Here is a 22,651-nt window from a genome sequence, read left to right on the forward strand (position 1 = left end):
CTGTGCAGCTTTGAATGTTTTATGAGACGGATTTTGCCGTGTAAAATCTATCATGCAACCTGTTGCACAAAGTAATATAAGGCTGTGTATCGTGGTTATGTTAATTACCCTTAGTGAATCTCATATACTGTGTACATTGCATTTTAAGTGGCCTTCCTGGTCAGAAAAGAACTCAGCAGTTTCATTGGCTGTTACTGACCTGTACAAGACACAGCACCAGCTGCAGGGCACTAATCCTCAGTAATTGGATCGGCCCGCCGCTCCATCTTCTTCCCCTTTTCTTCGCTGGGCTGTTACTATGTGACTCTCTCATCTCCCAGGCGGTTGTCAGGGGCAGCACTGTGGAGGCCAAGCTGGAGGCGGAGTGGGCCATCATCACAGAGACAGCCCCTCCATCACAGGAAGAGGACTTCTCTGAACAGGAAGTGTTAGAAAGGTTTGGGTTAATGTGTTTGTTTGGATTTTTTTTCTTACATTTCTGCATATTTTAATACTATACAGAGTAACTAACAAGTAAAGTTGCTTTTACTTTGGTCTGGGCCAGGATGACATCTGTAGAGAATACTGCAGACCTGGTGCATTCTGCAAATGACCAGATGACGTTGATAACAGAAAAACTGGATCGGATCCTCAGAGAGTCTGTAGACATCTCATGCTTCACCTTGGCTCATCCTAGACTGGTATCTGATTTAAAGGTACAAGTGTAGCTCTTCAAAACAATTATCACTTCAATTCCAATAGGGAAATACACATAATATTAGCATAAATGTGTGTTTGCGTTATCCAGGAGATGGACAACAGACTGCAGTCTGAAATGAGGAAGATATTAGGACGAGGCACTGAAGAGGAAAGACAAGGGCCAGACGCCACATCCCCTCCACCCCTCAGCCTGGCTCTCCACAACAGTGTCCATCATCTCGAGCAGCTCAGACAGCAGCTGGACAAGGTTCAGTCAGCTGCCCAGGCCCTGGATCACTTCCTGGCCACTGTGAGGGAAGTCAAAGCTGGGATGCCAATGCTGCTGGCAAACCAGAACCCCAGTGGACAGCAGAATGAGACAGACTGGGAGCAGGAGAGACACTCTTGGCAGGCAGTGATGCAGCAGAAGTTGCATACTGTTGCGGAACAATCTGATCGTGCTGACAGCTTTTTAAAGGCAGTGGGGATTACTCTAACCATGGATGGTGCAACAGCAACATGTCAGGATGTGGTTACATCATTGTCCCAGCAAGCTGCGGATGTGGGGAAAGAGCTGATGAGGATCAGGAAAAGAGAGAGAAAAGTGAAACTACTTCCAATGGGAAAGGAGCAAATCCAGGGCAATGAAGACCTGAATCCTTTGGAGGTACGTCAGATAAAGACCGGGACTGATTCACCACAGGAGCAGGAGCAACCCACTCCAAGCTGGATGGAAGAGGAGCCAGGGATGGAGGCCAAAAAGTGTAGGCTGGAAGGGGAAAATGATACAAAGACACAAAGAGAGGAACAGCACAAGACTCAAACATGGAAGACTGAAGAGGATCTCTTAGATGTCAAGGGCCAGATAGGAAGAAGCAGCAGCCAGTTGAAGAAAGAGGGAGAAGAGAAGGAGAGTTTGGTCCAGAGGAGGGATGCCTTGTTAGGCATGCTGGAGGAGATAAAGGGAGCAGCTGAGCACCTGGGGTTACAGGAGCCAACCCTGCCTGCTCTGCAGCAGAGGTACAACACTGATCTGGGTCTAGAAACAAATCATCAGATCATTAGTGTTTGTTGTACCCTGGCTGGGATACCTGAGAGATGGTTGTTTACTAAATCAGGCCAGCATTATGTAAGCTGATTTTAGATATTTTACTGTGATTGTATGATATATATAAACCCTATGATTCATGACATGACACAAAACATGACATCTCATACATGTTTCTGAATCTGCTTGTTGCGGCACTTCATTGCAGCTATAGGATCCTTAAAGTTACAGAATAGTACAGCCAAGTTGCCACGTTTTTTTATTGCTGCACATCAAAGTCAAAATGGAATCCATTCCAATACAGTCCAATCACGTGTTATTTTATTGTGCAGCCATTTCCTGACTGGTATTCCAGGCCAAAATAGATTACCTTTTCACAACTTACATATAATTTCCATTCACACCTCTCTTATGTTCCCCCTGTCCGCAGTTGACTCAGTAAACTAACGATTGTGTCGTCTGCTGCAGGACACGATCCTTGACTGCCCTGGAATGTCGTCTTGCTGGCCACCTGGGTGAGCTGCAGTACATACAAGATGCATCTCGATCAGGGCTCACTGATGTGAGTCAAACCAGAGCGGTGGGGGATGTGTGGAAGGAAGCGACAAAAGCTATAAGTGAACGGTAAAAGAGAGCAATTTCACGCCTTCGTGATTCACTACTTTGAGTTATTATACTTTGAGTGTGTGTGCTTTTTGATGTGGATCACATGCAGGCTGGAGAGGTGTGATGTCCTAACGGAGCTGCTGAAGAGGTTTCAGAGTGTTCGAGGTGAGCTGAGTGTGACGCTGCAGAGGGCAGAAAGCGCCATCAGTGAACAAGTCTCTTACATGGGGAAAGACAACCTGCACAGACTGCACACTAAGGTATATCATACATTTTAATTAAGATGATGAAGCATTACAACATAAAACAGAAATAAATATTTTGAGTTTTTCTGATGAATACTTGGCTCTGGTTTTTCATTATGACACTTGCAGTTTGTTTGAGTTTGCTTTAAATGCTTTGTGTGTGTGTGTGTGTGTGTGTGTGTGGTTTCTCAGGTTCAGGAAACAAAAGCAGAGCTGAATGGCCTCGGTGATGGTGTAGAGGAGGTCCGCAGTGTGTGCAGGCAGCTTCACACTCATCTACGACAAATCCCAGAATGCACCGTCATCCCATTTGAGGATGAAGCCGATGCTCTCATGGACCGCTGGCTGGATGTGAGTTCAGTAAAATTTCAACTCGCCATTGATGACTTTTTTTATTTACTTGTATCTGAGCAAATACAACATGTTATTTTTCATGTTTTCTTGCAGATTCTTGTATTTGGAGGGTATTTTGTATCTCTTTTATATGCTGTTATTCAAGTAGAATAATTATTATTGCAGATATCTAAAGTCTTATGTTGGGTTGGTTTGTGTATTGTAAAATGAGTGCTAGCATCCACTGCAACTCAAATTTTTTTGCAGATATCAGAAAGAACAGATACCCATATTGAAAACCTACACCTTGGCCTCACTCTGTGGGATGGGGTCCTCCAGCTGGGAGCTGAGGTGGAGAGCTGGACGGCCAATAAGCTCGCAGTGTTTGCTCAGGCTCCATCCTTTCAGACAGAGGAAGACATCAGGACCTTGCAGGTAAAACCACCGTGTTTCATTCAGGTACAGACCTGTCTTATAGGAATGTTCACCAGATTTCTACCTTAAGCAATCATAATATCCTCTAACTCTCTCCAGAAGGAGATTGCAGCCCAAGAGGAGAATATGGAGCGTTTCCACCGGAGAGCCAATGAGATTCAGTCGCTGCTTCAAAGCACAGAGCCCCCTTTGGAGCTGCAGGTACAGCGTGTGATTTTTTTTTCTTTTTAGGGTTTGGGTGTTTCAAGCTGAAATAAAGCAAGTTGGATGGTCAGAGTTTAGAAATATAGTTTTAGTTTTTTTAAACTTCAGTCTAGTTCAACTTGTATACTGGTATAACTTTGTTTTTCAACTTGTATAACCCTATTACTTTTACAGCCTCTCTTGACTTACCTTTTTTTTTCTCGTCGAGGTGGTGGAGACTCAGATGAGGAAGAAGGTAGAGCAACTGAAGGAGGTTGTTGCTGAAGCGGAGGATGTATACAGGCAGATGGTAGCTGCTCAGGGACAAATTACTGCAAAAATGGCTGAATGTTTTAACTCCCTGCAGAAGATTCAGGACTCTCTCATCTCTCTCACTGCTCCAGATGTTGCAACGGTCCTTGTAAAACTTAAGGTCAGTGCTTCAATTTCTTACACAGCAAGAGTCTGAACTTTTGAATGTGCCAGTGATTTTTGTTGAGAAAACAAATTAGCATCTGTGTTTTAAGTACAGGAAACTTAGTAGTTATTGCAGACCAACCAGTTTATTTCACCAACACCAGAGGAAATAGAAAAGGATAGCACACATTATTCTAGTGAAACACACAGAAGCTTTTGGCCCTGTCTACAGCAGAGTCAGATGGAAACTGCTGCTAGCATTGACCTGGACCCTACCTACCAATTTAAACCTTGTGGTCTTCAGCGGTTGGGGTGTCATCCTAAGTGTGTTTGCTTGTTTGTTTGGAGAGGATTTCTATAATGAGAAATGTTGAATTGCAGTATTTTAATCCCACTATATGGCAAGTCTGGAAATTTGTGACACTTCTGCTCTCCAGTGGTAGTGAACTGCAATGTGTGTTCAGAAACTTCTGATTTTACAATTTAAAGTATGACAACAAAGTTATCGTTCAGGTAAATGTTTGAGGTGATCTCATTAGACTGACAGCTTTGAAATGCTAATCACTTACAGTAGCTTATTTTCCTTTACAGTATCTCCTTTTTGAGCTCCAGGGCCAGGATGAGCAGGTGGAGAGTCTGCTGCGGGATCTGGGTGTTATGGCCTCCATAGCGAGTCCAGCCAGCCTACAGAGTCTGTCTGTGGACGGCATTCAGCTGCAAGATAAAGTCAGAAACATCCATCAGCTCTTCTCTGAGGTGGAAGAAAAGACTGAGAGGAACATCCAGGCACTCGACAGGTAACAGCCATTTCTTTGGACAACAGTGGTGGTCTGTTGGCTGACTGTTTGCTGACAGTAAGTTTTTTGATACTGTATGTAATACAATCGATTCATACAGTTCAAACTATGGAGGCAGCAACAACAAGTTCAGCTTGTTTTCTGAAGTCTGTTTTGTAATCTTTCTCACTATGATGTTGCTTTAATCAGCAGTGTATTTTTCTGTGATGTTTGGATGCATGTCTGTGTCAGGCCTTCATTCACACTGCATACCTGTGTGTTAAAGGCTGCAAAGGGAGAGCGAGCACTTGGAGCAGTGGCTGCAAACTGCTGAGGAAAAAGCAGCCAAGGAGGAGGATCTTCGTCTCCTGCAAGAGGAAGCGCTTCAGCAGAGGTCAACTGTTTTATGACTTCTGATTTCATTATTTTTGAAAAGTTATCAGAGCCTTGGGTTCAGTTAGACCCGGAAATTTATGGAACGCAGTAACTAAAATCTGTAGAATTCAGTTTAATCAAGAACACAAAGGGCTTAAAACGTTTATGAAGATTCAACTAAAATACAATCATGTAACCATGATAAAACATTATTTGCAGAGATAAGGTCTGTAGCCCACTGTTACTGTTAAAGCCTTTAATAATGTACAGCACGTCTGAATTTGTTATTTGGGGGGTTTTTATGCAGTTTTTCCTTATAAACTGCAAGTTGTGGCAGGTTTTTGTCCCGTCTCTACTAATTTAACATGTTAGTACATCCTGTGGGCCCCTCCAGTGCGCATTTGAGTAAAAGCATCATTTTTCACCTGCAGGGTGAGGAGAGAAGCCCTCGATCAGCTTGTGTCATCTTTACAAAGTAGCCCACTTCAGCAGTGTGCACTTGTGGAAGAGAGCAGCAAACTGCTGAAACGATACGACGACTTTCAAACCAAATTACTGCATGACTCTGTGGGGAAGCAGAGCTATCTGGGCAGGGACATCCAGGTATTTCACTCTACTCAGTCCTGTGTTGGAGATCTGAAACAAGTTGTTAGTTCTCCACTTGGTGAAAACCTCGGTAACCTGAGTCTCGTAGAGACTTCACAGTGCTCAAGTAAGAAAGCATGCTCAGTGTCTCTGTCTATCAGACAAATTATATCCTGCAACAAACCTTTAGACACAACAGGTGTATGGAGCATATACTCCAGTCTTATTTAGTCTGTAACATCTGAGCTGATCACCTGAGTGCACATTCTACAAGATGGCAAAATTATTAAAATAAAAAAGATTTTTTATCTTATGAGTATACTGAACCACTATAATCACAATGTATCTGAAATGATAAGCTGTCTGACTGTGGCTTGGTGTGCCTGAAATGTCTACAGGGTGCATGTTCCCGCCTCGAGGAAGGTGTGTGTAATGAGGAACATTTTGGCCAGTTACTGCAGGACTGCCACCGTAAATTGACATCCCTGCAGGAAAGACTGTCAGCCTGTCAAGCCCACACAGAAAGCTCAGCTCAACTGACCACTGATGTACAAGCTCTGGAGGTGAGGTCACAGAGTAAACTGACTCAGTGAATCATGTACGTTTTTCAATTCACATTTCCTTCTGTCATTAAAACCACGAAAAGCAGCCATTTTTATGAAGGAAATGGAGAATTTCCTGACATTAGGCCACCTATATTGTATTTCTATTTATGAGAGCACAGAGGATGTTTATCTGTCAATCTCTCCAATTTTCAGGCTTTCCTGCAAGAAGTTACAGTAAGTTTACAAATTGCAACACTCAAGAACTCTATCACAGCCAGTTTGTCAGCAGAGGCCCAAACCAGCCTCTCTCAGCAAGTCGACAACCTCCAGAACCACCAGAGGGCGCTAGACAGTAGCATCAGAACAAATCTGGCACTGCTCACAGAAAACAGAAACCAGGCAGTTCAGCGAGTGAAGGAAGAGGTCTCATGTCTGCAGACAGTGCTAAAAGACATGGCTGGAAACCTGTTTGAGAACCGTGAGGTGTTGCCTGATATCAGCCAGCTGAAACAAGAGTGGCATACGCTACAGGTATTGTTAAAAGATGCTACAATATGTTGCTCCATCCCTGAATAAAAGAATAAAGTTCACAGATTTTCCCTCTTGTTAACACATCGATCTCAAGCAAACTCTACATTTATCTCTTTCTCAGGATTGCGATACCAGGCTGACAGAGTTGTCTGAAAGAGTTCACGACCTGCAGAAGACTGGAGAGTCGAGCATCGCACAAGAAACACCTCCTGCAGCTCTCATTTTGCCTGTTGATGCAGTTTCTAAAGAACTTGACAGGTACTTTACCTCATTTTTATTTTAAAACAGAAATATTGCATTCCTCAGAATGATCATTGAAATGTGTTGTCACAGGATTCATAGATATGTTTAACTTAGACAAAGGCTCTAGTTGCAGCATTTTTGAAACCAGTTGGTCATTACCACATTAATGTTAGTTACTGGTATAAGTTTAGTGAGTAAGTATCAGCATTGTGGATCTTTCATGCGGAATAAAGTCTTTGTGAAGAAGTCACAAAGACTTTATTCCGCAATGGCTCTTCTTGGAGGTACATGGACATGCATGCTGCTCAAAATCAAATTCTTTTATGCCAAAATCAAGAAGAGAAGAGAGTCCTAGTTTAAGGTTTCTAGGCCTATGGCACAAGAGATAAAGGGTTTATGCCAGTAAAAGGGGCTGGAGGGAAGGGATGGTACTGCTCAATATATATTTGAACACAAGACTCATTCAGTTTTCTCTTTCTTGTGTATTCGCTGTAGCCTCAGGTCAATTTTTCTGCAAAAGAAGCAAGAGTGTGCTGAAAACACTGCTAACAGGGTGAAAAAGGCCATCAGTCAGCTGCAGCTTTGGAGCCAAACGGTGCAGACTGAACCATTATCACCCAACCAGGTAAAACACACTAATGTGTCCTGACATTTGTCTATCAATTCCTTTATTGAAACCAGAGTATTAATAAATATTCACATCCTCTTAAAAAACACACAGTGAATTGCTGTTATCATCTGTCTTACTTAATTTTTTGATATGTTGTATGTCTGATTTGAACCAGCCCTTGATTCTGTTGTCTGTTGCCTCAAACTTGTGGAAAATAATTTGAAGACACTGAGTAACTCCCACGAATGCAAAAAGCCCCAATCTAATCCCAATGGGGCCTTCACTTTGTGTTAATACCAAGACTATTAACTTGTGCTGTCTTGCTTAGGACAAAAACCCAAGATTTTTATACCCAGCAGAACGTTTATGTCTCTTGCTCATCAGCTCTCAAAATGCCACAGGTTCATCTTCTGTTATTGAATAATGCTTTCAGGAGAATACATTCTCTTCTGAGTGGTATGTAGTGAAAATAACAGTCCTCACAGGGAAGATCTGTGGTATTGCTAAAGAACATGAACATGTTGTGACTCATTTTTACACCAGTCTTAACCATCTACCACTGCCAGAAACTCTGAAAGCTAAACAGCAGCAGTGCTATTCCTGTTTAGTCAGTCTTCTTAGTGACTGTCTTTTGTTTGTTCATGCACAGTAATTACACCGATGACTGTTAAATAATATAGCACTTGTTTATTAATGGTGAAATGCAAAGTGATGTGCATTTTCGGCCTGTATATCTAACTATTGTCTCAACTAATTGTACAGACGTATAGAAGATAATGGAAGAGTAGCTGTAATGATTATCTAGCACTATTTGCAGGTCACAATGAAATGATTTGACCACCATGACATTTGTTATTTTAAGTGAGATGTCTTAATGTCCCATGACATTCTCTATAGACATTCATGGTCCTCAGAAGACTTTAAATTTTCATTTAGCACTTAAATGAGCCCCAAATTTCAGATTTTCCTATACTTGTGTTTATGACCATATACCTGTAAAAGAAATGGTATTCCCACCAAATATTAGCAACTACCAACTAACTAATGCACTAAACTAAAATGGCAGCAACTGTAAACCTGATACCTTCTACTGAGAATCTGCATGTTGATATCATCATCATCGTTAGCATGTTAGCAAGCCCTGCTGTGCAAGTACCTCCTGACAGAGCTGCACCACAATCAAGACAGACCGGCAAAGCAAATTTCAGTGTCAGTGCCATTGTGCCGCCATGACAACGGGGCACAACAATAAGCCTGATCTCACAAAACTTTGAATACTTCTGAAATAAAGCTTTACTATGAAAATGTTTTATATATACATATATATATCTCATAGGCAGCTCTGGATGAGGGTCTGTGGTGTCAACAAGAGCTTCATGATATGCTCTCAGAACAAGATTTTCTTCTAAACTGTCTGGGTACAAAAGTGTCAAAGGAGCTGCAGGGAAGTGCTTCAGATGCTCTCAGTGAAAGCACTTCTGCACTTGAAACCTTATTTAAATACCAGGTGAGTTTCTCCTCAGTCACAGACTTGTGCAGTTCAATGGAATAAGGATTTTGTGGTTAATATTTTTTTTTAATTTAATTGGTTTTACAGGCTGCTCAGGGTCATTGTGAAGAGGAAATGGACAAAGTTGTTGAAGAATCTGGAAATGAAACTGATGCTCCATGTTTAGCTTCATCTGATGAAGCTCCAGCCAGGTGTCCTCCTGCCTTTCCAACCCTTTCTGCAACAGACATCAAGGAAAACTCTGAAAGTGATCAGAATGATGATAAAATTAAAACCAGTGGGGCTTTGGAAAGAGACAAAGAAGATTCCCTTTTCCCTCATCAATTCCCATGTCCAGAAATACCTAATGATTTTACATCAAAAACCCAACAAGAACCACAACAGTTAACATCAGCTTCTCCATCAAAAATTAACTTGAATACTTGCATTGGTCCGAAAGATGAAATTGACACACCGAACACTGATATCAGTCCCTTAAGGAGCAAGCGCCGGTCACTTTCTGGAAGTACCACAGAGCCTTTAATGTCAGACTCGCGTTCTACTCAGAGTTTAATAGCTCAGCAAGAACGCACCGAATCATTGCAGGAAGTCACTGCACCAACCCAGAACCCAAAGCTGTCAGCTGTCAGCACAGAAAATAACAAAGAAATCAGTTCAGCACACTGTGCCACATCCCTGTTTGGATCCTCAGTGAAAAACCCGGACAACTTTCCACTTTGTACTTTTGAAAATGCGTCTGGACTTCTAACAGCAAGATCAGATGCATTTAAAGCAGTTACTGACACTCAAGAACAAGAGAAACTCTGTAGCGTAACCCCAAAAACAATGTTTACAATAGTGTCAGACATGAGGCCACAGGACATGCAGAAAAATGACAGCGATGGCCCAGATACACTCAGTTCTTCACGGGAGGCAGAGCTTTGTGATGCAAAGCTCATGAAAGTTTCAAGTATAAGATCTTCTGAGAAGCCATCTGGACTCATGGGCCCTGACTCAGGTGAAACAGACTTGAAAATCCATTGTTTAAAGAGTGCATTAAACACATCTCAAGTCACAGACTCATTGCCAGAAGCCCCCCTGGCGTTAGTAAATATCGAACTGGAGGAGGTAAAATCCACAAGTGCCAAATTATTACGCAAAGAGAGTGAATTGATTTGCAGTGACGTGTCGAATTCCTCCAAATCATATGGCAGTGTTGCTGAGCGTCAGCTCAATGGAGCACATGCAGCAGAAACAACATGTCCGCATGCCAAACAAGAGGAGATGACAGATTTCTGTCACACTGAAGAGCAAACAATGAGCTCACTCTTATGCACTCAGGAAGGAGATGCCTCAACTGAAACACGAATGCCTGCTGGAGACAATAAAAAGCTGAGGGTTGCTGACACTGCACAGAGCACAGGTACAGGAAATCTGGTAATGGCAGAGCGAGAAAACACAGAAGGTGCAAGTGACTCTGAACACACGAAGTCCAAACTTTTTAAGGGGCCAGAAAGACGCCGCAAAGCTACACTGCCGAATGAGGAAAGTGAACTGCAGGTACCTGTATCGCTGGAGGACACAAAGGTGACACAAGGACAGGTAACACTTCATTCATTCTATCTGAATAATTTTACAAGGCCTAACGATGTCCAAAATCCTGCATCCTGTTAATAACCCTCAAAATTTATCTTGTGACCTCACCGGGTTTGGAAATATTATTTTAATGATAGTTAGCCTGATTGTTAGTGTGACATGCTGGGTGACACGGCTCCTCTTTGGTGAGAGACTCGCAACTCTTAACAACTCGCAAGTTAAGTTATCTGTTTATTGGTTAACTCACTGAGTGCTGAGGCAGAGCAGACATCAGAGAAAATATGATCCACTTTCACCAACAACAGAGGTAGTTGGTGGTATGTGCGATGTGGTGCCATAAAACATTACACACTGTGCTTCTGCTCAGTTACCCAAGTTTCAGAGTGCAGAAACAGGTGAAACAGTAGTGCAGGGTGACTGAGACGGAGACACCATTCACCCTATTACAAGTTAGTGTACCATCCAAATGATTCTGAAGCTGTTATTTTAATTTTTTTTAAATCAGATATCAGCCACTGAGTGTCGACAGCCTCCAATACGATGCAGTTTGGTTAATGATCAGCCAGATGATGAAATAAATGACACTGACCTCCAGTCTACCAGGATGTCCATTAAAAGATCCTGTTCTGTAACATGATAATAGTTTCAGATCAGCAATGCCGATTGCTCAGTCTCTAGCTATTAAAATCTTTAGAGCCTAAAAAGTTTAAACTTTTGAATGAACTTATGTTCCAGCTAAGTCTACAGTCCTTGTTTTCCTAAATAGCACTTAATTCAAACAGGGTCTTCTTTGACATTTACAAACCGCTCATTCTGCTCCTATCTTCAGTGTGTGTTCACTGAATCTTAGGTGTTGCTGACATTTTGTAAGTGTTATTTCATGCTAAATTAAATTCTAAATTTAGCTGAAACATATTTTTTGTGTCTTGTGTCATCCCACGATTTGGCATTTGAATGCCTGAACATTTGCAAAAGTCCAGTCATAAAGTTTTGGCTTTCACCTTTTTGTGAAGCATTATTCATCCAGTAGAAAAAAAAAAATATATATATATATATATATATATATGCTTTTTCTTATGACAGAAGAATGAAATCCATGTTGACTTGTTCATTGCCTAAAGCCTGACTAATTTACTCCAACATTAGACCCTCAGTCATAGCAAGGATAATTTAACTAAAAAAAAGGATTAATTACACTAGTGCAGAAAAGAGCTCCACAGACTCAGCCTGCAGTAACTTCCAAGACATGAGGTATGAAAGCAGAAAAGTAAAAATAAGGATGATGAGGCAGAAGTATTTATCTGCAGACACTGAGGGCTCCACTCACATCCAGATAAACAAAGGGAGCACCGTTGTTCACCCGTTACTACTTTACATGATACTATAATTATTGTTGTCTGCCCAGTCAATATCTGCTGAAACAGTACACGTACTTGCCAGCAACATCTTAATCCTTTTCTCTGGCATTTTTAGGAGACCATTTAAAACCAGACTGATGCCTGTGATGTTTGAACTAACTACCACGTTGTTTTGATGTAGAGCTTTTCAGTGTTTAGATGTGTTGTTGGACAGTACAAACCACTGTCCTCAAAGGACTTGAGGAATTTTCTCACTAGACAACCTGTCATTACTGTGAACAGTAACAGCACCTTCCCTCTTTCAGTGGCTAATATTTGTTTCCAAGGATCAATGCTGAGTGTCCCAAAATGTTCTTTGTAATACCAAAGTATTTGTAAACTAGTGATTTGCTTTCTCACCCTAAAACAATTTTCAGTTTTCGGAGAATCATGTGTCAGAGGACAGTTGCAATAAATAAAGACATAAAAAATGTTAAAAATGACATGACAAGTATGTGTTCACTCATTCCAGTTTCTTCCTTGTACATTTTTTCCCTACAGCGAATCAGAAACCTGCTGCACACTTTCGAATGCTCCAACCTCTCTACCTGCAGTGAAAGGCACACCTTGATCATGTCCAAAACATTTCAAAAGCCGCCTCCCCCTGTGTGTAATCTGGCAGTTGTGTCGTGTTTTTGTGTTTCCCTGTCAAACCAAGTTATAACAGATCAATTATTTCTTTAAAGAAGCAAGGCAGTCAGCACTTTGCAGATGAATAGACGTCCTTCTCCCTCGGGGGTGACTGCTTCCTACTCAGGCACATTCTTGTGTCAACTGTACTGACTCGCCAGGTCGCTGTCAACATAGTAATATTTACCAGTGTGGAGCAGGGAATGAACAGGAAGCTCTGTTATCATCTGTGGACAAACACGGGGAAGAAGAGGGCTAAAATGTGACACCACCCCTGTCTTCTGTGCATGGATCCACAGATCCAAGAGAACATGGAGCCTGTGAGGACAGCGCTGGATCTGCAGGCCGAGATGACCACAGGTGCATCTCCAGAGGCTTACAAACACAAGTGCAGCATGCAGGATATTTTGTCTGAGATCCAGAGCTTGGTGGAAAGAAGTAACATAATAAACGTGAGTATCAACTAGTTTAATTCAATTCAACAGCTTGCAGCACCTCTTGGCTCTACTGTAGGCTTTCTATGTCGCAAAACATGTTGCCGTATGAGTTAATAAACTTGTATAAGTCTGAACTTTAGAATGCATTTACAGAAGGTTAAATTTTGAGCTGCTTGAAGGAACTGAAGTAAAGAGGTTATAAATTCACCATTTATGGTTTTGATGTGTTTTCTGGATATAGAAATGAAAATCATTATTTAAGCATTTCAATATATGATTTTGAATATATCTGCATAGCTTCAAGTGTCCAAAAATGACAAGAGGTCAAATGTAATTGCAATGAACAGTGAATAGATAAGAGTTGGAATGTTTTGATTGATGTTTGTGTATTTCCATGATGCTGCTGACAGGAAGGCCCACAGGAAGAATCTATGAGATACAATGACTTCCTGCAGGGTCATTAGAGGGTCTAATTACTCACAGTCTGTGACTCGCACAGTCAAATTTGATGTTTTTTTTCCTTTTTGGATGGACTTTTCATTATGGCAACACGAATAACCTTGAAAAAGCAGAACACTCAAAGCTCACACTCAAAAACTAAGCTTGAAAGAAAGCGACACACGTCCTTCTACGACTATGAGTTCAGAGATGGGAGCACAGTAAGCTCTAATTTTACCATGTTTGTACTGCTTTTATGGATTATTATCATTAATAATCCCAAAAATTCCCTCAATCAGTCAGTGTTCATCAGCTTTGAGTGATGACTGAACCATTAATCATGAAAACAACGAGCAGATTAACTAACATACAACACTGTAACAATTTTTTTTCCATAGTAGTTTAACCTTATATTTATTTTGTTTATTATGTTATAGCGGACACCACACATTGATTTAAATTGGTACCTGAAATCCTCTCCTGGTGAATTGGAGATTCGATTGGTACGAACTGTCCAAAAGGTTCTGGCATGTCGATACCAACCAGCACAACTTGACATCACCGCAATGGCCAAACAACTGCAGGAGGCAGAGGTATGTACTTTTGTTTACACCTTTTACTTTATCATGGCAAATCTTCTTTTCACCAACTACATCTTCGAAAGCTCTTCATTCCGGAGAAACTGGCTGACTTTTTTAAGTTAAATAAAATCTAAACCTCTATCTTTAAAATGTGATCTGTTCCCTTTTTGGCCGATGTCTTTCTGTTCTCTCTACTGTAGGAATACAAGTGTTGTGTGCAGGAGCAAGTGGCTTCAATGAAAAGCATGAGTGCCACGAGGATTTCCAACCCAGATGCCTTGAAAAGGGTTGAAGGACAGCTGAGTGCTGCACTGCTGGATGCCTCTGCCACAGTGCAGGTCAAAGCTGCACAGCTGGATCAGGTCAAACGGTATCACAAACAGATGAGGATCATCCGAGATTTCCTGGAGTTTCTAGCTGCTGAGAAGGAAAAAATGAGCCTGTAAGTAATCCTTTGAACTAGCTAGCATAATTTGTTTGTGAACCTGTGATGCTATACATTCATATTTTTGTTGTGGCCTTTGTCAGAAATACTTTGGGAAGCAGTGCTCTTCAAGCTGACAAGCTGCATGCCCTGCTGCAAACTATGGCACAGAAAAAAGACATGATGGAAGAGCTCCTCCATTTAAGTGGCCAATTGTCAGTCCATTTGAGTGATGCTGAAAGTTCAGGCGCTCTCCTTGCCCACCTTGGAGACGTCCAGGAGGAATGGAGGCTTTTAGAGGGAAGTGTGAAAAGGGCTCTGCAGCACGCTTCAAGCTCCACCTGTCAATTTTCTCTTCTAATGAAAGAGGCCAAACAGCTCAAAGACAAGCTTGAAGCTGTTCAGAAATCCAGCTTTCAAAGTCATGACAGCAAAAGTGCCTTCGAACTTGTTTGCCTCGCCACAGACCTAAAACTGTACCACCAGCTTTATTTGCAGTTACAGTCCCAGTCAGATGCTCTTGTTCATTTCTCTCTTGGTCAGAAAGAAAGGGATGATATCAGACATAGTCTTCAGGAGCTGGGGCCCTTGCTAAATGTCACCAAGAGCAAACTTGACACTTCCACATACAGACATGGCATTTCTTCTTCTAAGGCTAACAAGCAATTGCATGACTTGATCATATGGGCCAAGCAGGCAGAAAACCACATTACACTTGGGCAAAAGTTAGCTCTTTTCCCAGAAGAGGCTCGTATTCAGATTGCTAAAATGAAGAAATTTCAGGCTGACTTTTGGTCTCGAAGGTCAAAGATGCAAGTAAAAGTTGAGCAGATGAGAGATGGATCCTCTGATGTGGAAAAGGAGGAAAATGACCAAGTACTGAAGACAATAGAAGTCCTGTACCAGCCCATTGCTGACAGTTTCGATCACGTTGTTGACACCATGAAGAAAAATCTGCAGGAGAGGGAGAAACTATTAAGCCAGCTTGCTAGCATGGATGCTTGGCTAGCAGAAACGCATGCTAAAAGAGACCCCTGTGTCCATGTTGACAGTGTTTCAAAAGCTGACATCAGAAAGCTGGAGAGCGAGCTGAAAAGTCACAAATTAGCAGCAGCAGAGATAGAGAGCCAACTGAAACTGGTGGAAACAATGTCAGAAAGTTGCAGGGAAATAGCCATAGATCTGAGTCCAGGAGAGAGCCGCTACCTTGTCAACAGACTGTCAGGCCTTTGGACAGAATTAGATGGATTGCTAGCTCATGAGAAAGCAACCAGCTGGGAATTAGAGGAGCTGATTTATGAGAGAACCTCTTCAGATAAGGAGCTGTCAACCATCCAGACTAGTTTACAGCAAATTTCCTCTGATTTGGTGAAGGAAAGGTTTCCTTTGACGCAGGAAAACATTTCAACAATTGAACATTTCAAGCACATGCTAATGGAGCATCAGTGTGAAATACAAGAGCTTCAGCACTGTCAGGAGACCAAGCGAAGCTCCCTGTTGAGTGCCATTGGGGAACTGCAAGACCAGTGCAAAGCTCTTAGTGTCACTGCCTTTGAGCAAGACAAATATCTGCACTTGAGGAGACAAATGGAGGAATCTAGGGACATTGCCAAAGAGCAAATCCAGCGTGCCAAAGACAAAACAATCAGTGTTGGGGAGAGATTCAGGATATGTCAAACACTCCTGGTTGAACTTCCTTTGGTTAAGACACAGTGTCAAGAAGCAGCAGACCAATTGGAGGCCATAGCTCAGGAGCTGGACCCCTCAGAGCTTGATTCAGAGAGGCAGATGATTCGTCATACTGTGGAAACTTTAGTCTCCTGGGAGCATTCTGTCACAGATGACATCAAAAAACTAGAGCCCAAGCTTCTGCTAGGTCTACGTTTTTCCTCTGAACTTCCTGCTTTAATGGAGTTTTTCAAAAGGACAAGAGTGGAGCTAGACAGAGCCGAACCAGCCAATCCAGATGAAAGAGCTGTAGATATTGCACTGCAAAGGTATTGGGTTATTTGGAGAAACATGGAGTCTGGGATGAGGATGTTGGAAGGTCTGGGATGGAAAGAAAAAATTAATCTTAACGACTACAAGGAACTTTACTCGATTAAGGATGCAACCAAGCAAGAGTGCCATTTGCAGATGGTAAGCTTAAATGTTCAAGGTTAATCCTCCATACTTTTGAGAATATTTAACTTTAAAATTAATAATTTTGTTTCTCTAAACTATGCTTGATCTTATAACATGTATTCAACAGGAGAGTTTATCCCAGGCCAGAGAATCCTTGAAAGATTATGAGTGGGCTGCTCAGGGAGCGATATGCTTCCTTCATAATGCTGAAGCAACCTTCTTATCAGCTCCTGGAGGGTTTTTGGACTGTACTGAGGAACAGAGACAGACTCAGCAGGCTCTAGAAACTCTTGAAGATGGATTTCAGGCACATATCAGCCACCTTACAGAACTGCTGCCCCAACAATCCTGCCTGTCCCGCCCAAAGACTGAGCAGCTTCACATCACCATCCTCAGTCAGCTGTTGGTGGGAAGAGCCATACTGGAAGCCCAAGCCCAGCTCAGACTGGAGTCTTTGCAGAGGTACTAGCTGTTTTTACCTCACTTACGTTAACTTCTATATGGCTTTATAGATAACAGGTTGTTGTGATTATTTCTGTCACAACACATCACAGGTGTGAAATAAGACAACAAAGCCACAGAGAGTGTCATGAAGACATACGGCAAAATCTCTCTGGGCTGGAAAACAAGCTTTCAGAAAGTGCTGCAGAACAAGTGACCTCTTATGACAAATGTCTTGCTCAAGAAAAACGGGCCAAGGTAGGTTTGATGTGGCATTATTTTCCTGGTAATTAGCAAATGTGTAGGCATGCATGTGTCTACATATGCTGGATCTACTTGGACCTTGCATGTCATAAATGTTGACAGTTATTTTATGTAGAAGATATACTGCCTGATTCAAACTTAAATTCTTGTCTTTCATCACTTCATAAAGCTTCTGATGGAGGGTCTTCGCAGTCTTGCTGGTAGGATAGAAGAACTGAGAGGTGGATGTCCGATGCAGGGCTGCGGTGTGGGAAAGGATGGTGAGCTGGGTGGCTTCTGGAGGCGCTGGGTATCGTTACGACGTGGCGTTGGCCTCCTGATGGCACACACACAACAGAGGGGAGAGGAATGGAAGGACATCACTGCAAGTGTGAGTTTAACTGACAACCAAATCTTTTACGACAACAAATAAATACATGCAAATGAAAAAAGTTATTTTTTTAAATTATTTTTCTATATTATTGTTATTATTATATTTTCTTCAGATGGAGCAGTGTTGCAGCTATTTGGCCAGCCTTCAGGCTGATGTTCCTGACTCTTCTGCCGTGAGTTTTACATTGGAGGAACCCCAGGAGCTTCTGGCTCAGGCTGAGATGCACCAGGTTGGGCTGGAGCAGGAACAGCAAGCCTTAGCCTCCCTGGAGCATCGACTGGAGCACGCCTTGAGCTTATCTAGTTCTCAGGATCCTGTCAGCCCTGGACCTTTTGGCAAAACACTAGTGAAGATCCAAGAGAATGTCAGAAGGTGAGTTTTATATTCGTTTTATTAACATGAAGAAAGTGATTACTCATTAATGTCAGAGGTGCTGAGAAAATACTGTCCTCCACAGCTTGAAAGAGAGGAATCTCCAGGTGGTAGCTGCAGCCCGGGCAGAGGAGAAAGAGAGACAGCATGTCCAAGAGGAGATAGAAGAGGTGGAGCAGCACATTTTCAACATTCTTCCTTCGCTGGAGGCCTGTCCAAATCTATGCAAACAACAGGTCAGGCTCCTTTGATAACATCAGGATCTAATTAGAACCCCCTCAGAGCTAACGAGAAATATAAATTATGTTCATGGGCTTGTTTTTGTTAGACCACATCTAATTTTAAAAATTGGATTAAAGACAGCAAGTGGTATTTTCAAATCGGCATCAGTGTCAACAGTAAACTGCCAGTCACCTTTCTCTATTAAAGACAGGGCATATTAAACTTGTGCAGGACTTATTGCAAGATTATCTTCAGCCTTTAATTGGTTAACAGTCTCTAAGTCTTTCATTTCTCCTGTGTTAATGTTTATGTTTATGTATTATATATTCCATTTCAACACTGACAGGAGCTTAAAAAGGATTTGTCCTGCCAGAAGGCCAAGCTAAAGCATATCATGGATGGTGTGCAGAGCCGGTATGCTGAGATACCAGCTGAGATCAGCAGAAGGTTACAAGAGGTTCAGCTGTCTCTGCAAAGGGAAGAGGTTAAGGTAACTGAAAACAGGACTGAATCCAACTTCAGTGTCACATGACTTATCTCCCACTAAAACTGTGTGTGTGTGTGTTCATTCTACAGCTCATGGAGAAGAGCAACCCAATTCGGAAGCTGGATAGTAAAGTGGTGGAGTTGGCATCTGGACTGGAGAAAGTCAGAGCTTTGCTGGAGAAAAGGAGCCCCACAGTCAGTGAAGTGCAAAGTCTACTCAAGGTTTGTGTCACTTTATGTCTGCTTGTCTGTCTTTATGTGTGTATTACATAAATCTGCCAGTATGCACAAGTTGAAAGTTTCCTTTTTTAAACCTTCATTTGTCTTTTGAATCACTCTTTGCCAATTGATGAAATATACAAATATACAATTTTTTATGCACATCTCATTGAATTTGAACAGTTAGAGTAACTGAGCTTAAATCTGATGTTTGTACGCAGCTGCCGGTCAATAACAGGAGCCTCTATCAGCGATATTAAGTATTTTTTAAATGTATGTAGTCCATAAGAAGAAGGTAGCTAGGTGATGAGAAACTACAGCAAAAATGTGACTGCTGAACATGTAATGACACACATAATGCAGATTCTCAGTGTCTAAATAACAAGTAGAACAAAGAGCTGATAACAATCCAGGATTGTCACTGTGTATGTTGGGTATGGGTGGTACATGTTGTTTGCTCTCCAGCATGTGTGGGATGAGCTGGACACTTGGCACACACGCTTGATGCTCCTGGAGAATGAGGTGCAGGATGCCGCGGAGGATCATCCAGATCAAGCCCACCTGCTCATGGACGGACTCACCCAACCACTGCAGCTCTACCAAAACGTAGCGCAGATGGCTGAGCAACGCACCGCCTTCCTCAGCAAGGTCAGGCAGGCTTTGTTTCACATTTACTTTATGATCTGTTTACATTCTTCTGTACTGTAACACCATGGAGCAGAAACGATGGATTAAATGTTGTGGTTCTTGAAAATGCGTGACATCACGGGTACATCAATGAGGAAAGTGGCTTCTAAAAATCTAAAAATCTGGTTAGAAAGCTTAAATTCTTCTTCCACATATTTTCTGTACTTTTTTGTCAGATCCCCTCCTGTCTTCAGGAGTTTGAAGGCATCATGTACAGCACAACCTGCTGGTTGGATGAGGCCCAGTCGTGGCTCAGTGCTCCCTGCAGCTTCACAACAGCCAGAAGCCTCCAGAATCACGCAAAGTCCCTGCAGGTCAGTTAGCAAGTAACAAGCAAACAAATGCAACTTCTGAAGTTTTTAAAGACTCATGTTGACTAATTTCACATTCCTTGATGTGTTATATATTGTGTTTTTCCTTATATTCCTCTGTTTCATTCCATTTAATTTTGCTTTCTTTAAGTTTTAGTCATTAATTTCATTCATGTATGTGTCTGGCACCCACATTGCACTCCTTTTCTTTAATGTTTCTCTTTATTTCCTACTGCACAGTGAACACAGTATCTATAAGCATTTTCACACATTTCGTGTTACTGAAGATTTTCATTTTATATCCATTTTAAACCATAGCTGGTGCTGGACGACTCTGAGAGGATCATACACACCCTTCAGGACTTCAGGCCAGTCCTGGATGAGATTTCTGCTGTGTGTGACATGAGCACCCAGGAGGAGAGACTGGAACAGAATGACCAGCATGTCCACAAAATGCAATGCAAGATCCTTGAGCCGCTGGAGCAGCTGCTCCGGGGGGTTGAGGTAACAGTTTAAACCCAGGATTTCCCAGTGTCGATCACATGGAAACATGAGAGAGAGCATGCAACAAAAAGTCCCTATAGCTAAAATTGAATCCAAAATTTGATATATTTCTATATAAAATCAAGTGAAATGCAATCAGTAGCATCTTTAAAATGTGTAGCTTTTGATCAGCAAGACGCATCTATGAGGGGTCATATTCTTGCACGTCACCTGTGAAAACTCTTGTCACTGAAAAAGTTTCTGGTAATCTTCACTATAGGTTGTGGAGGCAATGGAAGCAGAACTGAAGACAATAGAGAAAAATGTCCCAAAGATCAGAGTGATTTTATCCTCCATGGACAACTCAAACACAACTCTGACAGAGCACCATCACAACCGACAGGTGATACAGTGCACCTGAATACTCTTGATAAGAAGGCACACATATAACATGTAAACAGTAGCATAATAGTAAAAATCTGAAACATTTCTGGTTAAAAGGATTTTAAGAACATGGATTAGAAGAGCAGCTTTAGTTATGTGGCAGGAAGGGTCCGCATTTACTATGTGTAGATTTGTCTAAATCCAGAGGAAAGACTCATTAGAAATCACACAGTTCTTTTTTAAACATAATATGGCATCTCACAACTTTGTTCTCTGCATCTTCCAAAATAAAGCACTGATCTCGTTGTTAACATTTAATTTAAGCATCTAAAAAGGAATTCTGTTTAACCCGTGAACATAGCTGAAAACTGTAGGAACCAGCATTTTTGCAGCCTGACGATGCTTGTCACTAAAAGTCAGGATGTCTTGGCCTCTCATCTGTTTTCTTTAGGGAGTAAATCGACATTTTTTAGTTTGGGTGTGTGTGAAATGAGTTACATAATGATGGTTTGCCACAGATGAAAATTAAAAAAGTTCTCATCAGCAAAATGTGATGGAACCTGCTTTCAAACGTTCTCCATGTGGCAGTCAAACCTATAAAATTATTGTTTATATTATTTAACAACAACATTGTATTTGGAATGTAGCTTAAATGTATTATTTGTGCTGCGTTTTGCACCGTTGAGCGCAAGCTGTCTTTTTTGAGGTCGTCCTGAAAAAATAAGGCATATAAATCAAAAGTACAATCTATAAAATACATGGATTTCATATATTTATGTGTGTGTGTGTGTGTGTGTGGTTTTATGTGACAGCCAGCTGGTATGTGGATCAGACCTCAGAGTGAGTCATTTTAGGACAAAAATGTCAAATTTACAGTTTAACCAGTTTTTCTGTTTCAAACTGAAGGTGATTCTGGCGAACGTGCAGTCGATGCGTAGGACACTGGAGGAGACGGCGAGATGCAAAGGAGAACTTCACCTCCCTCAGGGATCGGAGGAGGGCCTGCTGGTCTTCTCCAGAGCCAGACTGCTGCTGCAGCAACTTGAGGAGCTGGAACAACTCACACAGCAACAAGCCACACAGCTGGAGGTACAGCATGAAAAAAAAAAAAAAGGTTCTGCAGCCTTTGATGCTTTTGTCAGTCGTTGTGACTTTTCACATCCTCTTATCTCTTTGATTCGCATAGAAGAAGATGAGTGATGATTCTGGCATCATACAGGAAATGCAGCAGCTAGACAGATCTCCACAAAGACACTTTGTCCAGGTAATAATAATCAAAAAAATTCGGAAAGGTGTAGTTGAATAAATAATTTCGAGTAAAACTGGTGAATTCTTCATAGAAGTCAGGCTTTGTGAGCGAAACAATCAACATCTATTCTACTGTATTCTACTGTGAGGCAGATGCAAACAAAATTCTTGAAACTGATTTGAAGGGTTTTTGTTGGGGGATTATTCTATTGTCCTGCAGTACATTCCCAGTAATTGGCACACAGCATATTGTATGTGTTGCACAGCTTTTGGGCTATATATTAATTGAAGATAGCGCATTTTAAAAAAATGTTTTCTGGTTAAGGCAATAAGTAATCTGTTTATTTTTGTTATGAATCTTCCCCCCCAAAAATGAACAATTCTTTTGAGCAAATCTGTTTTCACTTAATCAACATGCATTTCTCCATTAGACTC

General features: G+C 41.7%; 1 protein-coding gene across 23 annotated transcripts in view; it reads left to right on the forward strand.

Annotated features, from left to right (window-relative positions):
- LOC124050106 (nesprin-2) overlaps positions 1–22,651 on the forward strand; it is a 76,008-nt gene that overhangs the window by 19,026 nt on the left and 34,331 nt on the right. For 19 of the 23 annotated variants that reach the window (XM_046372239.1, XM_046372238.1, XM_046372249.1 and 16 more), the window contains 35 exons: positions 321–436; positions 545–695; positions 788–1,698; positions 2,195–2,350; positions 2,442–2,592; positions 2,770–2,928; positions 3,178–3,345; positions 3,445–3,546; positions 3,758–3,961; positions 4,537–4,742; positions 5,008–5,115; positions 5,528–5,699; positions 6,080–6,244; positions 6,440–6,757; positions 6,879–7,015; positions 7,496–7,625; positions 8,947–9,117; positions 9,208–10,701; positions 13,022–13,174; positions 14,035–14,190; positions 14,379–14,620; positions 14,707–16,741; positions 16,854–17,188; positions 17,281–17,425; positions 17,601–17,801; positions 17,917–18,176; positions 18,262–18,412; positions 18,745–18,888; positions 18,975–19,106; positions 19,569–19,751; positions 19,967–20,104; positions 20,420–20,605; positions 20,865–20,987; positions 21,875–22,057; positions 22,155–22,232. In XM_046372239.1, coding sequence (XP_046228195.1) covers positions 321–436; positions 545–695; positions 788–1,698; positions 2,195–2,350; positions 2,442–2,592; positions 2,770–2,928; positions 3,178–3,345; positions 3,445–3,546; positions 3,758–3,961; positions 4,537–4,742; positions 5,008–5,115; positions 5,528–5,699; positions 6,080–6,244; positions 6,440–6,757; positions 6,879–7,015; positions 7,496–7,625; positions 8,947–9,117; positions 9,208–10,701; positions 13,022–13,174; positions 14,035–14,190; positions 14,379–14,620; positions 14,707–16,741; positions 16,854–17,188; positions 17,281–17,425; positions 17,601–17,801; positions 17,917–18,176; positions 18,262–18,412; positions 18,745–18,888; positions 18,975–19,106; positions 19,569–19,751; positions 19,967–20,104; positions 20,420–20,605; positions 20,865–20,987; positions 21,875–22,057; positions 22,155–22,232 — 9,864 coding nt within the window. The remainder of the gene's footprint in view (positions 1–320; positions 437–544; positions 696–787; positions 1,699–2,194; positions 2,351–2,441; positions 2,593–2,769; positions 2,929–3,177; positions 3,346–3,444; positions 3,547–3,757; positions 3,962–4,536; positions 4,743–5,007; positions 5,116–5,527; positions 5,700–6,079; positions 6,245–6,439; positions 6,758–6,878; positions 7,016–7,495; positions 7,626–8,946; positions 9,118–9,207; positions 10,702–13,021; positions 13,175–14,034; positions 14,191–14,378; positions 14,621–14,706; positions 16,742–16,853; positions 17,189–17,280; positions 17,426–17,600; positions 17,802–17,916; positions 18,177–18,261; positions 18,413–18,744; positions 18,889–18,974; positions 19,107–19,568; positions 19,752–19,966; positions 20,105–20,419; positions 20,606–20,864; positions 20,988–21,874; positions 22,058–22,154; positions 22,233–22,651) is intronic. The other 4 variants (XM_046372245.1, XM_046372256.1, XM_046372255.1 and 1 more) reach the window with 3 other exon arrangements.

Source organism: Scatophagus argus, chromosome 19 (genome assembly GCF_020382885.2).
Source record: "Scatophagus argus isolate fScaArg1 chromosome 19, fScaArg1.pri, whole genome shotgun sequence".
Taxonomy (NCBI): Eukaryota; Metazoa; Chordata; class Actinopteri; family Scatophagidae; genus Scatophagus; species Scatophagus argus.